This window comes from Dipodomys merriami, unplaced genomic scaffold, assembly GCF_024711535.1.
Source record: "Dipodomys merriami isolate MVZ:Mamm:240054 unplaced genomic scaffold, mDipMer1.0.p SCAF_16, whole genome shotgun sequence".
Taxonomy (NCBI): domain Eukaryota; kingdom Metazoa; phylum Chordata; class Mammalia; order Rodentia; family Heteromyidae; genus Dipodomys; species Dipodomys merriami.
Window position 1 is genome coordinate 13,172,970 of NW_027202937.1, and position 13,496 is coordinate 13,186,465.

The 13,496-nt window shown below is 34.5% G+C and overlaps 1 protein-coding gene across 1 annotated transcript; it reads right to left on the reverse strand.

Moving 5' to 3' along the window:
* Window positions 1-5,229: 5,229 nt before the first annotated feature.
* On the reverse strand, window positions 5,230-6,189 carry LOC138827980 (olfactory receptor 2W1-like). Its single transcript, XM_070023554.1, has one exon. It carries the CDS (start codon window positions 6,187-6,189, stop codon window positions 5,230-5,232), a length of 960 nt encoding a protein of 319 aa, XP_069879655.1.
* Window positions 6,190-13,496: the final 7,307 nt, after the last annotated feature.

Here is a 13,496-nt window from a genome sequence, read left to right on the forward strand (position 1 = left end):
TTGACGTTCTCTCCCAGTTCCCAAGCAAGTGGAAGCTCAAATTTACAAGGAAATCCTCTAGAAGGAGGAAAGTATTTGTGCTTGGTAAGAAATGTATGCATTATCCTGCCCATGTAATTGTAGCCCCTCTGTACAGTATGTTCTCAAATAAAATAAAATACAATTAAAAAATAAAAAAAATAAAAAAAATAAAAAAAATAAAAATAAAAAATAAAAGCAAAAAAAAAAAAAAAAGAAAGAAATGAATTCTGAAACTACCCACATAGAATACATAAATATTACATAGATTTCTCCATCAGGAAGTTGTTCTTTGAGAGCTGGCCTATACTGCTTTCCATTCCTGATTGCTCTTATATTTCATTCCAAGTTTATTCCTGCAAAGGTCTAGAAAAGAATCCAAATATCAATCAAAGCTTTCACATGTTATATTCATTGATAGTACTTTGAAGTACTACATGATGATTTTTAAAAAGGATCATCTTAAGCTAGGCACCAGTGGCTCATACCTATAATCCTAGTTCATCAGGAGGCTGAGACATAAGATCAAGGCTTGAAGCCAACCAGGAAGCACAACCCAAGAGATTCTTATCTTTAACCAGCAAAATGTTGGAAGTAGAGATGTGGCTGAAGTGTTAGTGAAAAAGGTGAGAATGAATGTGAGGCCCTGAATTCAAGCCTCAAGCCCCAATGCCAGCCAGCACACACACATACACACACACACACACACACACACACACAAATGCATATCCTATGGAATGATTAAGTAACACTACTTAATGTAGACTTCATGTTATATAATACTTTTGTAGTGAGAACACTTAAAAATCTCAATAATGCCAGGCATCAATGGCTCATGGCTACAATTCTAGCTACTCTGGAGGCTGAAATGTGAGGTTCATGGTTTGAAGCTAGCCTAGGCAGGAAAGACCAAGAGGCTTGTAGCTAATAAATGAAGCTAGAAGCTGAGCTGTGGCTCCAGAGGTAGAGTGCTAACCTTGAGCAAAAGATGCTCAAGGACTGTGCCCAGACCCCAAGTTCAATCCACAGGACTGGCAGAAAGAAACCTCAATAACAATTTAGAAATGTGAGTATATATAGCATATATTAGTATTATTAGCTGTTGTCAATAAACTCTTGATGTTATTCCTAACTTTACTCTTTTTCTGTTCTTTTTTTATTGTGCTATTCACAAGGCCAGGATGCTGCCCCTGAGCTTTTTTGCTCAAGGCTGGGCTCTACCATTTGAACCACAACTCCACTTCTGCCATTTTGGTGGCTCATTGGAGATGAGTCTCACATACTTTCTTGCCCAAGCTAGCTTTGAACCACAGTCCTCAGATCTCAGCCTCCTGAGTAGCTAGGATTACAGATGTGAGCCACTTGGTGCTCAGCTGATTTGACTTTTACCATTTGACCAACATCTCACATTCTCTTTATTCCTTTGTTGATGGACACATGGGTTCCTCTTATATGTTGACTACTTGGATAATGCTTCAATGAAGTACAAACATCTGATATCTGTAGTGAATTCTTATATTTTATTTTATTTTGGCATGTATTTTCAATATAAATTGGACTTCCTTCTACTTTAAGCATGCTCCATAGTGTGTGGTTGTTGCCATCTTCCCAGCCGCCTCAAGGGTGTCAGTCTCAATGTCTGCCTTATACAACTGCCTCCTACAGAACACTTCTCTGGGAAAACTAGACTCTCCTTTGATCACCCCCGCCCCTCCCCCACTCCCCTGCTACGCTATCATGGATGGAATTAAAGGATCACTGCAGCATGCATCACTCCTCAGTTTTAATACAGCTGATAAATTCTTTTTCTTTTAATTTAATTTAATTTTATTTGTGAACATACTGTACAGAGGAGTTACAATTACATGGGCAGGATAATGCGTACATTTCTTACCAAGCATTGCAGCCTCCTCCTTTGTTTACCCTTCACATCCCTTCCCAGCCTCCCCCCCCCCCAATCCCAATCCTTCTCCTTCCCCCCCTTCCCCCCCCCACCAACGTTGTAAAGCTCGTTTTGGACATGACAACTTGTACTTCTCATTGTTGCAACAGATAAATTCTTATGGATTTCTCTAAATTGCCTTGTGCAATTGCAGATAGTTTAAGTACTTAGCATTGTTATAGAATGTGTGATTGTTTAGTAACATGGCTGGTGTTCTATATACCATTTTTTTGTGGTATATAGAACTGAACTTGATCATATGTGTTATTCCTTTTGTAACTTTATGTAAAAGTATCTGAAAACCTTTGAAGAAAATTTAAACATTAAGAATACATTGAGGGGGCTGGGAAGGTGGCTCAGTAGTAGAGTGCTTGCCTCGCATGCACGAGGCCCTAGGTTCGATTCCTCAGCACCACATAAGCAGAAAAAGCCAGAAGTGGCGCTGTGGCTCCAGTGGTATAGCACTAGCCTTGAGCTAAAGAGCTGAGGGACAGTGCCCAGGCCCAGAGTTCAGGCCCCATGACTGGCAAAAAAAAAAAAAAGAATACATTGAATGTCATTAATTGAAGTGTGCTGCTTTTTTATAAAGTCTTTATACACTTTATCCTTTTATTACTTAAGATGGTAAAAAGACTTCCTTTCAAACTTATATTAGCATGTATTGGTTGTACAAAGAGGCTTTGTTGTGATATTCTCTGTTTCCTCTATCATGCTCTCTCCCTACTTCTTAAAATAATTTCATCAGTTTCCATTTTTCTATTTGTGTACATGTTTATGCGGGACATTGACAAAATTAACCCTCCATTACTCTCTCCTTTAGTCTTCTCCCTCTAGCTGGTACCGACTCATGTTTATTTTTGTATGTATCTGTACCAAAGTTAGAACCCAAAGCCTCATGCTCTTCTTCAGCTTTCTTGCTCATGCTGAGGCTCTGCTACTTTGAGCCATACCTTCAGCCCATCATTTGGCTGGCTACTTGGAGAGGGAGTCTTGCAGACTTTTCAGCCCAGGTTAGCTGTGAACCATCTTCTAGGTATCAGCCTCCTGAGTAGCTAGAATTTCATATCTGAGCCACAACATTCCACTCTTTTTATTGTTTCAAGGACTAGATTCAAGGTAATGAAGTAAGCTAAGCATGCACAGTACATTCTCATGAATGTTGACGTGAATCTAGTCAGAAAGTAATTGTACTTTATATAAAATATTTAATTATTTTTGTTCTTCTATGTATATATTGATACAACATTTTGAGGCCACATACTATCTTATGTCTTAAACTTGACTACTAGACTAGATCTACTAGTCAGTTTACAGGAACTCAATGTATTTTAAAGGCTTATAATTTTAGTGTAGTGGCCTGAGTATTTACATTTATTTAGGAGAGTTTAAAAGAATGATTAGACAAAGGGTGAACCAGTGCAACTGTGATACCCACTAGGCACTATTTTGGAAATGAGCTTTACAACTCAGGGAGGAGGGGAGTGGGGGGGGACTGAGAAGGGGGAGAAAATGAGGGAGGGGGAGTAACACTGAAAAGAAATGTATTCGCTACCTTACTGTAATCTCTCTGTACATCACCTTTACAATAAAATATGTGTGATTATATTGGAAGAAAGTGGTATAATTTGCCCCCTAAATGCAGAAGTGACAAGCCAAAGAGGAGAAAAAATAATTTATATACACAAAAAACCAATTAAATATATAAAGTTAAATGTTATAAATGTCCATAATTACTGTATATTTTTGTTGTACATAGACTACTGAGGTTAATAAATGTTTTAGTATATCTCCCATTACTAATTATTAACCTTATCAGAGTAAGAATACACTTCTAAAATGTAAAAGTAATTGAAGAGGGGCCCTAGACAACACATATTACAATGAGAGAACTTATATTATCTCTATAGAACACTTTTATGGGCAGATGAATTCTTTCAGAAGGCAATTTCTAAAAGAGATAAAGACACTGACAACAACCTATATCATAGTAAACATTTTTGTAAGTCATTTCTAGGTTGTTTTGACTAAGCAAGCAAATAATTTTCCTACTAACAATTTCCTACTAACCCTTTCAGGAATTATTATCATTAGTAAATAATGGAGCCTCTTAGAAAAAAGTATCTGAACATATAAAATATCAAATATTAATGCAAAAGTCATATTTCCCATAAACATTATAACATCGTGGTAAATTAAAGTCAACAGGATAATCTTTGAAATTCCACTACATCATCACAATCTTTCTACATTTCTCAAAATTTACATAAAATCTTTGAGTCTATGGATCTAAGCCCAAAGCATTACATAGATAATACTGGTTATCAACCTGTTGAAACTGGAATGTTCACAGAAGGGAATTTTTATGCATGAGTCAGGAACAAATAAGTATACATTGTCACTATTTTAAATCTCTTAATCGATCCTATCCCACTTCCCTATAATATGCTAAAGAACTACTACATGTAATCAATAAAGACACTTTAGGTGGAGGAGGGAAGAGATAGTGGGACAACAAGGGAAGGGGTAACAATGACCTACAAGTAATGTACTCATTGCCTTACTCATGTAACTGTAACCCTGTACAGAATCTTACAATAATTAAAATTAAAAAATAAAATAGACACTTTACACAATTGATATCACCTTTCATTGAAAGAGCTGTAAATTGAAATCATGTGGTACTTATGACAATTACTTTCTCAGGGGCTACCATCACCCAAGCTAAACACGTTAATGTTTAGATAACAAGACAGAAGATTTGGCAAATGAAATAAAAACTATTTAATATAAAATCCAAATTTATATGGACCCATTCATTCAGTTCTATGTTTCTGATGTCCAAGCATTGGGTTTAATATACAAAGCTTAAGAGCTAAGACAGTTTCTTTGGGGCTTTAGAATAAATTAAATTGATTTACTTTATGTTTACATTCTCTGTATCATAAAGCAGATAAAATATTATTAATGACTTACTTTCCCAGACCCATGTGGTCAACTTGAAGCATAAAGGTAATGCTGCTTATATGCACAAAATGTTTTAAGTTAAGAACTATTGAAAGTGGCTCTATGGTTCAAGTGGCAGAGTGCTTTCCTTGAGCTGGAGCTCAGGGATAGCATCCAGGCTCAGAATTCAAGCCTAAGACTACCCCAAAAAAAAGAAAGAAAGAAAGAAAAAGAAATAAGAACTATCATGTTAATTCATCTTTATGATCTAAGTATTAAAGATTAGAAAACATGGTTCATTCTTTTATTTATTCAAATGCATGACATCACTTCAAAGTTTTCTTCAACTTTTCAGAGTCCTGGTGAACCCTCATCAGCTTCTTCAGTGCGTCTTTCATGTCCTTATTCCTCAAAGTATAGATGAGAGGGTTGAGACTTGGTGTGATAATGGTGTAAAAGAGGGTGAGGAACTTGCCCTGGTCCTTGGAGGCACTGTTACCTGGTTGCAGGTACAGGTAGATAATAGCTCCATAAAATATGGACACCACCGTGAGATGAGATCCACAGGTGTTTACTGCTTTGCGCCGGCCTGCCTTTGACTTCATTCTCAGCACAGCTTTGGCAATGTAGCCATAGGATATAAGAATAAGGATGAGGGGGGTGAGGACAATGATAATGCCCAAGGCAAAAACAGACATTTCCACCATGGTGGTGTCTACACACGCTATCTTCACCATGGCTGGCAGCTCACACAGGAAATGATCCAGAATGTTGTTTCCACATCTAGGCAAATTCACAGTGAGACTGCATAATACTACAGAATTGGCCAGACTAATACTCCAGACCATGATAATCATCTTGAGACATAGTTGTGGATTCATGATTACAAAATAATGCAAGGGCTTACAAATGGCTGTAAAACGATCATAGGACATGACAGCCAGAAGAAGACATTCAATGGAACCAAACCACATATAAACATAGAGCTGGATGATACAGCCCACATAGCTGATTGTCTTCTCAGGGCCCCACAGGTTAACCAGCATCTGAGGGACGATGCTGGTTGTGAAACATAAGTCTAGGAAAGATAAATTCCTGAGGAAAAAATACATTGGTGTGTGGAGATGAGAATCCAGGAGAGAGGCCAGAATGATAGCTGTGTTCCCCACCAATGTAATAAAGTAGAAGATGGCGACGACTCCTGACAGGATCATCTCCAGTTTGGGATGGTCAGAGAAGCCAAGCAGAATAAACCCATGTAAATAAGTGTAATTGTACAGTTCCATGATTCTCCAGAGCCTAAGCCCTAAAGTGTAAAGAAAGGGAGGAGTTGGGGTTGGAAGAGAAGGAAAAGGAAGAAAGGAAAGAGAAAGAAAGGAGATTGGTAAGAATAGAAGAAGAAGAAAGATAAAGAAAAGATGCAAGAATAATAAATGAGAAGGAACAGAGGGAAAGAAAGAAGGATGAAGAGAAGAAGGGATTGAAGGAGGGAGGGAAGAAGAGAAGCAGTGAATGATGAGGAGAAATATTTTGTCTACCTGAACTATAATTACATGGGGAATATAACTGAAGAAAGAGAGATAATTTATGTTTAAATTGAAATAAATTATAGAGGAAACGGAAGTATTTGTCAAATAATTTATCTGGTAATAGATTTAATATAAATTTTATGTTACTATGTATATTTGTTTATATTATAAATATAATTAATATAATATTAATAAAATTTGGTATAAATATAATAAAACAGAATATGCTTTTCTTCATTCTATTTATAACATTTAAAGAACTTTAAGTCAAATTATAAATATATAGTACATATCAAACTTGTAAAGTTCATCTTAAACTCAATCTGAATTTCCTCACATATAAATTTGAAAGGCTAAAATTAACCTGGTTCCAAATTGAAATGACTCTAATCTTTCTTATAAAGATAATTAGCTCCATATAATAAAGATTTTTTCATATATTTAGTGCTTTCAACTATAAAATATTTAAATATTAAAAATTTAAATATTAGTATTTAAATAAAATGTTTTAATAGTTTACTTATAAAATATTTAATATTTAAAATATTAACCAAATGATTAATATCAAAATAAAGACTGGTTTTCTTTTTCCACATATTAGCAATTAGCACTCTAAAAATCCCTGCTTTCTGTCAGAGATCTGACATTCACCCTGAGCCCTTTATTTCTCTCATTCTCAATACCTTTCTTGTCATTAAAACTGGCAAATTCACATGCAAAAATGTATCAGTTGTGATTGCATTAAAAATGTCTATCACGGGGCTGGGAAGGTGGCTCAGTGGTAGAGCGCTTGCCTTGCATGCCTGAGGCCCTGGGTTCGATTCCTCAGCACCACATAAGCAAAAAAAGGAAAAAAAGCCTGAAGTAGCGCTGTGGCTCAAATGGTAGAGCACTAGCCTTGAGCTGAAGAGCTGAGGGACAGTACCCAGACCCAGAGTTCAGGCCCCATGACCGGACCCCCCCAAAAAAATGTCTGTTACTATTATTCTCATTCAAACCAATAAGCTTCTGGAAATTATTACCATTCCATGGATCTAATATTATGCCTTGAAATTATTACAAGATTCTCTGAAATCAGGCCTTTGTAGACTTAATACATCAACTGCCTTCCAATTTAACAAATATTCCTTCTTTGTTTTTGTTTTGTTTTATGTTTTTTGCCAAACCTGGAGCTTGAACTCTGGGCCTGGGTGCTGTCCCTCAGCTTTTGCGCTCAAGGCTAGTGCCACTTGAGACATAGTTCAACTTCCAGCTTTTAGTGATTAATTGGAGATAAGTGTCTCACAGATTTTCCTTCCTAGGCTGGCTTTGAACCACAATTCTGAGTAGCGAGGATTACAGGCATGAACCACCAGCACCTGGCCAAATATCTATTTTTTAAGGAAGGTTTTGATTAGCTTCCTTTGAGCTCATTCTTATGACCCATTTTCTTTTACCCTTCTTTCAGCTTTTCAACATGACAATGTCCATTCCAGTCTAACACCCATGAAATTCTTGCTCTTATGGATAATTTCTACTTATGCTTGGACCATTCCTTGCTTAAATAGGGATTCCTGGAACTCTTAATCTCCTTTTTGTCTGATATATTTTATTCTGTGAGCAATCTTGTACAGAACTCCTACAGTTTATCAACAGAAGGTCATATTGAGCTTATATGTATCTTATGTCTGTTCTTTAGCAGTATATATATATATATATAAATATATATATATGAACATAGCATGATGTTCTTGCTTTGCTCATGTATGAAAATGGTGAAAATAAAAAGACCTAGAGTTGGAAATATAGATCAAATAATAAATGCAAGATGTGTAGAACATATTATGCCTCAGTATTCTTTCTTTATCTGAATTATAATGAGATTATAATCATGAACCATATTGATAAATGTTTAACACTTTCTTTCACACTAGTTTAAAATCTGTAAGAAAACAGAAAATCTACTTTTTGCATTCTATTTATGACACCTAAAGAACTATTCTTTAATCAAATTATAAATACATAATATATTTTAATAACTGAACATTTAAGCTACACTATGAATAGTGATGAAAATCGCTGAGAGTATAGTTAGCTTTTTAATATTAAAAATGGGTGGTATTTTGGAAAAATAACTAGTAGAAGGAGATGAATGGGCCAGAAAGATTGTGATTTATACAGATGGTAACAGCAATATTTACTCAGTTTGGTTAAAAAATAAATAACTCCTGAAAGGATTAACAAGCAGACATATTCAATGGTGGTTCACAGGTACAGTCCCTGTACATATACATTTGTATCTCAGGACCACCAAAATTTTAAAAATTAAACAGATGATCAACAACTAATCATGGAATGCAAAATGGTAACTTCTTACCACTTAAGGAAAAATAACATCTAGACAAGTTTCATTCTGTAGTGTATAGAGCACCTGTTTTCTACAAGGATTGATCCTATGCTAGTGTTCTTATCACAAGACCAAAAAGGAATGCTTCCCTCCCAGGAAGTTTTGGAGGTGATTAATAGCCTATGGCATAAATAGTAGTGATAACTTCACAAGTATTTATTTGCAAATTCACTGAGTCACACACAACAAATATATACAGCTTTCTGTATGTTAATAATACCTCAATATGTTTCACAAAAACTAAGAAAATATTTCATTGAGAAATAAAAGGACATCTCTCTTCCTGTATGTGGATTAAGTGCATAATTGTACTGTCATGTCATCTGAATTATATATCTTGATATTAGGAATAAATTTCTTTAAATTGCAAAAATGTCTCAGAATATATTGGTTGCAATAGCTGTTGTGCTTGATTCACTGGAAGATTTTTCTTAGAATTAGCTATTTAAAAATTATCATTGAATATGAGTTCTGCAACTGACCAATTTAGGTACTAAAATATGTTGCAAGCTGTAATGAACCATTACTATAAACATCATATTGTACTGCATAAATTAATTTAATTTTATAGGTCACTTAAAAATAATGAAATTTGACAATCTAAAAGAACTTTATGTCTGAGCAGAAAGAAAAATATTTACTTTAATAAAAATGTTAATATATGCAATTGAACTTAACTTCTCAATAAGACAAGACTTTATTTAAAAATTATTATGTAAATCAAAAGAAACATTCTTTTAAAACTGAAATCAACCTCACACTATTAAGTTCTTAATAGTTCTCATTATCACTCTATCTCCCAAAGATTAATTTTAAAAATTAATTAATTTTAATTAATTAATTTTAAAAATTCTTCTGTCAAATACTGAAATAATCTTCAAATAATTTTCAGATATATTATAAAAATTTAGAAGTGGACCGAGTCCTTCCAAGTGTCATAATCTTCAAGCCTAAACTACTTGCATTCTTCATTTTCAAGCTAATATACATTTCTGCTGGGTTATTAAAACTGTCACTGTCAGGAATTACAAATCCAGAAATAGTTCCATATCCTTTTCTTTTTAAAGACAATACATTTACTATTTCTCTCCTGGTCTGTATAAAATGTAGAAATCTACAGTACGTAATCATTCTTAGATTTGAAAGAAAATCAGGAGAATCAGTCCACACAGTTTTAAGTTCTTTTCTTTTACTTCCCACATTTTTTTTTACCAACCCAAGCTCACTATTTTCCAAGAGACATTAATGATCAACTTTACCGTAATTCAGAGAGAGTTCCTTTCAGGTCACATTTTTTAACCACTGTAGAGTCTAGAGTGTGGAAATATTTCTGGTTAAGCATCTGCTCTCCAGTCTTGTAGTTCTATTGTTTTCCTGAATTGCTATGGAAAAAGAAGTTTAAGAGGTCTTGTATAGTATGGTGACTATAATTAATGATGGCAGGTTATAGTCTCTAAAAATGTAGAGAACAAGGGGTTGTTAAGTGTTCTTATCACAGAAATAATAACCATGTGAGATAATGCAGTTGTTACATAGCTAGTTAACATTCATATCTATATATGCATAGATATACATATTTATTCAAAACTTTATACACTATATGACAAATAAAAAATCAAAGGCTTGGTATTAAAATTCTATGTAACCTAAAATTAAATACAACATTAGCTATCAGCATAAAAATCTGAGGAAAAAAAATCTCTTGGACAGGGAAATAAAAAATGTATTTTAAGACATTTTTCTCCAGGTAGTATATATGTGCAAATATTGTTTCTTAAATAAAGTACATTTCCAACATTAGAATGCTAGCATGCTAGTCTCAATATGATAATCTTATTTTTAAACACCCAGATTGATTGGAAATGAAAATTTTCTATAGGCAATTATCATTTAAATAAGTTACCTCTATTAGTTACCTCTGATAATCAAGTTCAAAACAGTTGTCTTGGAAAGAGATGTCATACTTAAAAGTCCTAGACCATAAGTTTGTGATCTTAATGTTTATATTCCTATTCAGTTGTCATGGTGACCAAGAGGTATGATTCAAATACTTCTGTGCCTATGACCATTTTTTTTTTTTTTGTCTCAGAGGTCACTATTTAAGTACCAGATCCTGGAGTAAGTACATACTCTGAAAACTTTTATGAATTGGTTGATGATAAGTTATAATAGCTCATTGAATTAAAATTCCAAAACATTTTATTACTTTTTGAATTTTAAATAATGCAAATATTATTTATAATAAATAAACACATAACTAAAAACTGGCTGCCATATGCAAATACATAAAAGCAGACAACTTTACATCATGCTGATTTATAAAACAGATTTAGCTGTTTCCTTCTATATGACAGTAATTAACATCACCCACAGTTTACATATAGTATGAAAGATGGTTAGATGTATAGATTATGAAATCAGAATATCTAGGATAGTATCTTGATGGTTCTAGTAAGCAACTTGGGAAATTCATTCTGTCTTTCAACACCTTAGTTTTTTTTTTAATCTAGAGTCAAAGTGTAATAAATAGTTAGCCTATAGTTATTTTAGAGGATTTTTTTTTGTTTTTGAAGATTCTTTAATTATGAGTTAAGTTGGACTAGAGTTTGGTTCTATGTAAATGTATAACTTATTGAGCCTAGCTATAGCTAATTAACTTATGAGTTCTTGGGTTTGGGTTTGATTAAAAAAATAAAAAATATACTTATTCATTTTAAAATATACTTATTAAAATAGCTTAAGGTTTATGGAGAGAGAAGTTCATGAAATTAATAATACATGGTGAAAATTCTGCACATGCATACATAAACATGTACAAAGACAGAGCTAAAATTAATATTTGCATTGACCATGAATACCTTATGGTTAACGATACTGGTATTTCATTTAAGCTCAGCTTATAATTGAGTTGACTGTGTTAAGGGTCTAATGGCCATGATGTATATCATACATCCTCTTATCTGGAAAAATGCCAAAGGTATCACACCACAGCTATGTGTGGTTATAGGCTGTGTACTCACCATTCTATTGACATTTCTTATAGATGAAACTGAGTGGATGTCAGGTGACGTGACTCTGGGGTGGGACCCAGACACCAGTTACAGTTAATTTCACGCCTGTATTCCTAGCTACTCAGGAGGATGAGATCTGAAGATCGTGATTCCAACCCCCCCCCCCACGACAGGAAAGTCTGTGAGACTCATCTCCAATAAACCACCAGAATGCTGGAAGTGGAGCTGTGGCTCAAGAGGGAGAGCCTCGCCTTGAGCTGAAGCACTCAGGGACAGCGCCCAGGCCCACAGTTCAAGCCCCATGGTTTCCCTTATTTGAAATAGCTAGTGTATGTCTGAGACAAGCATAAACGGTCAGATACGTTGATGTTAGGCGAAATAAACCCCGAGATAAGGACTCAAATGTTTTTTCTTTCTTGCTATTGTTTCTAACATATTTATAAGATGATTTCTTTTTTGCTTTGTATGTCCTTCCCCCACGGTATAACCCCTGCTTTCACTGTATTTGATGTTGGTATAATGTGTGGTGGGGAAGGGAAAAAAACAAATCGTTTAAATAAGGATACAGGTGGACCCATTGCAACAATGAGATGTACAAGACTAACGTCGAAAAACGAACTTTGCAACTTTGGCGCGGGGGTCGGGGGCAGAAAATGGGAAGGGATGGGAAGGGGAAGCAAAGGAGGAGGCAACAATGCTTGATAAGAAATGTACTCATTACCTTGCTCATGTAATTGTAACCCCTCTGCACGGTATTTTCACACACACACACACACACACACACACACACACACACACACAAAATCCCACATACTTCTGGAGAGAGTAAAAAGGCTTACAACTCATATAAGTTGCTGGTTTTTCATAGCGTGGTTGGTGGTAATATGCATGGTGGTAGAGATACAAATGTCGATGAGAAATTATTGAAATGAATGTGCCATGTGTGATTAGTGATCTTTTGTAAAATAATGGACTTAATATGTTGAACAATAGGTACATCATTATTTTGCTCCTATACAAATACCATGTAATTCATTATGTAATATGAATAATGTGATACATATCACTACAAAGAATACTTTATTGTTTGATTAACCATGTTTATTATATAATTAAAATGTACGTTTATTATCATGAATGAGCATTAATCACAATGTATGTGGTGTCGCTGAATTTAATCTGCTAGTTATGCTAACATAGTACATGAGGTTTCTTTATGTGTTCTCATGTCGGAAATGAATGGCATAAATGAAAGTTCCATTCAGTTGGGGTACAGATGGCAGAGAAAATGATTTTTTTCTTGATTGCTCTGGGGAGAAATATTCTCCATTTTGTTATACAAGACTAGTACTGTATAATATACTATAGAGACTCCTCATTTAACAGTTATTTTCAATTAAGCTGGTAAATGATATTAATATAAGGATAAATAAGGATAGGATAATATTGTCTAATAATGATGAAGCATACCTCTCCTGGCTGACCTCCAAACCGTGTGATGTCACAAAGTCAACTATTAGGATTCAGAATGAGCTTTGATAAAGGTGTTGGAATATTAGATTTTATGGCTCTGACAATTCAAGTGTTGGAACAATTGCTGAAATTAAGATTGAGAAAATTAAGAAAATGACATCTAATGTCTTAGGGATAAGTTGTAAAAATGTATA

What these genes read in the sequence shown, in the direction of transcription:
- LOC138827980 (XM_070023554.1), bottom strand. Translation starts at nt 6,189, where the DNA reads ATGGAACTGTACAATTACACTTATTTACATGGGTTTATTCTGCTTGGC.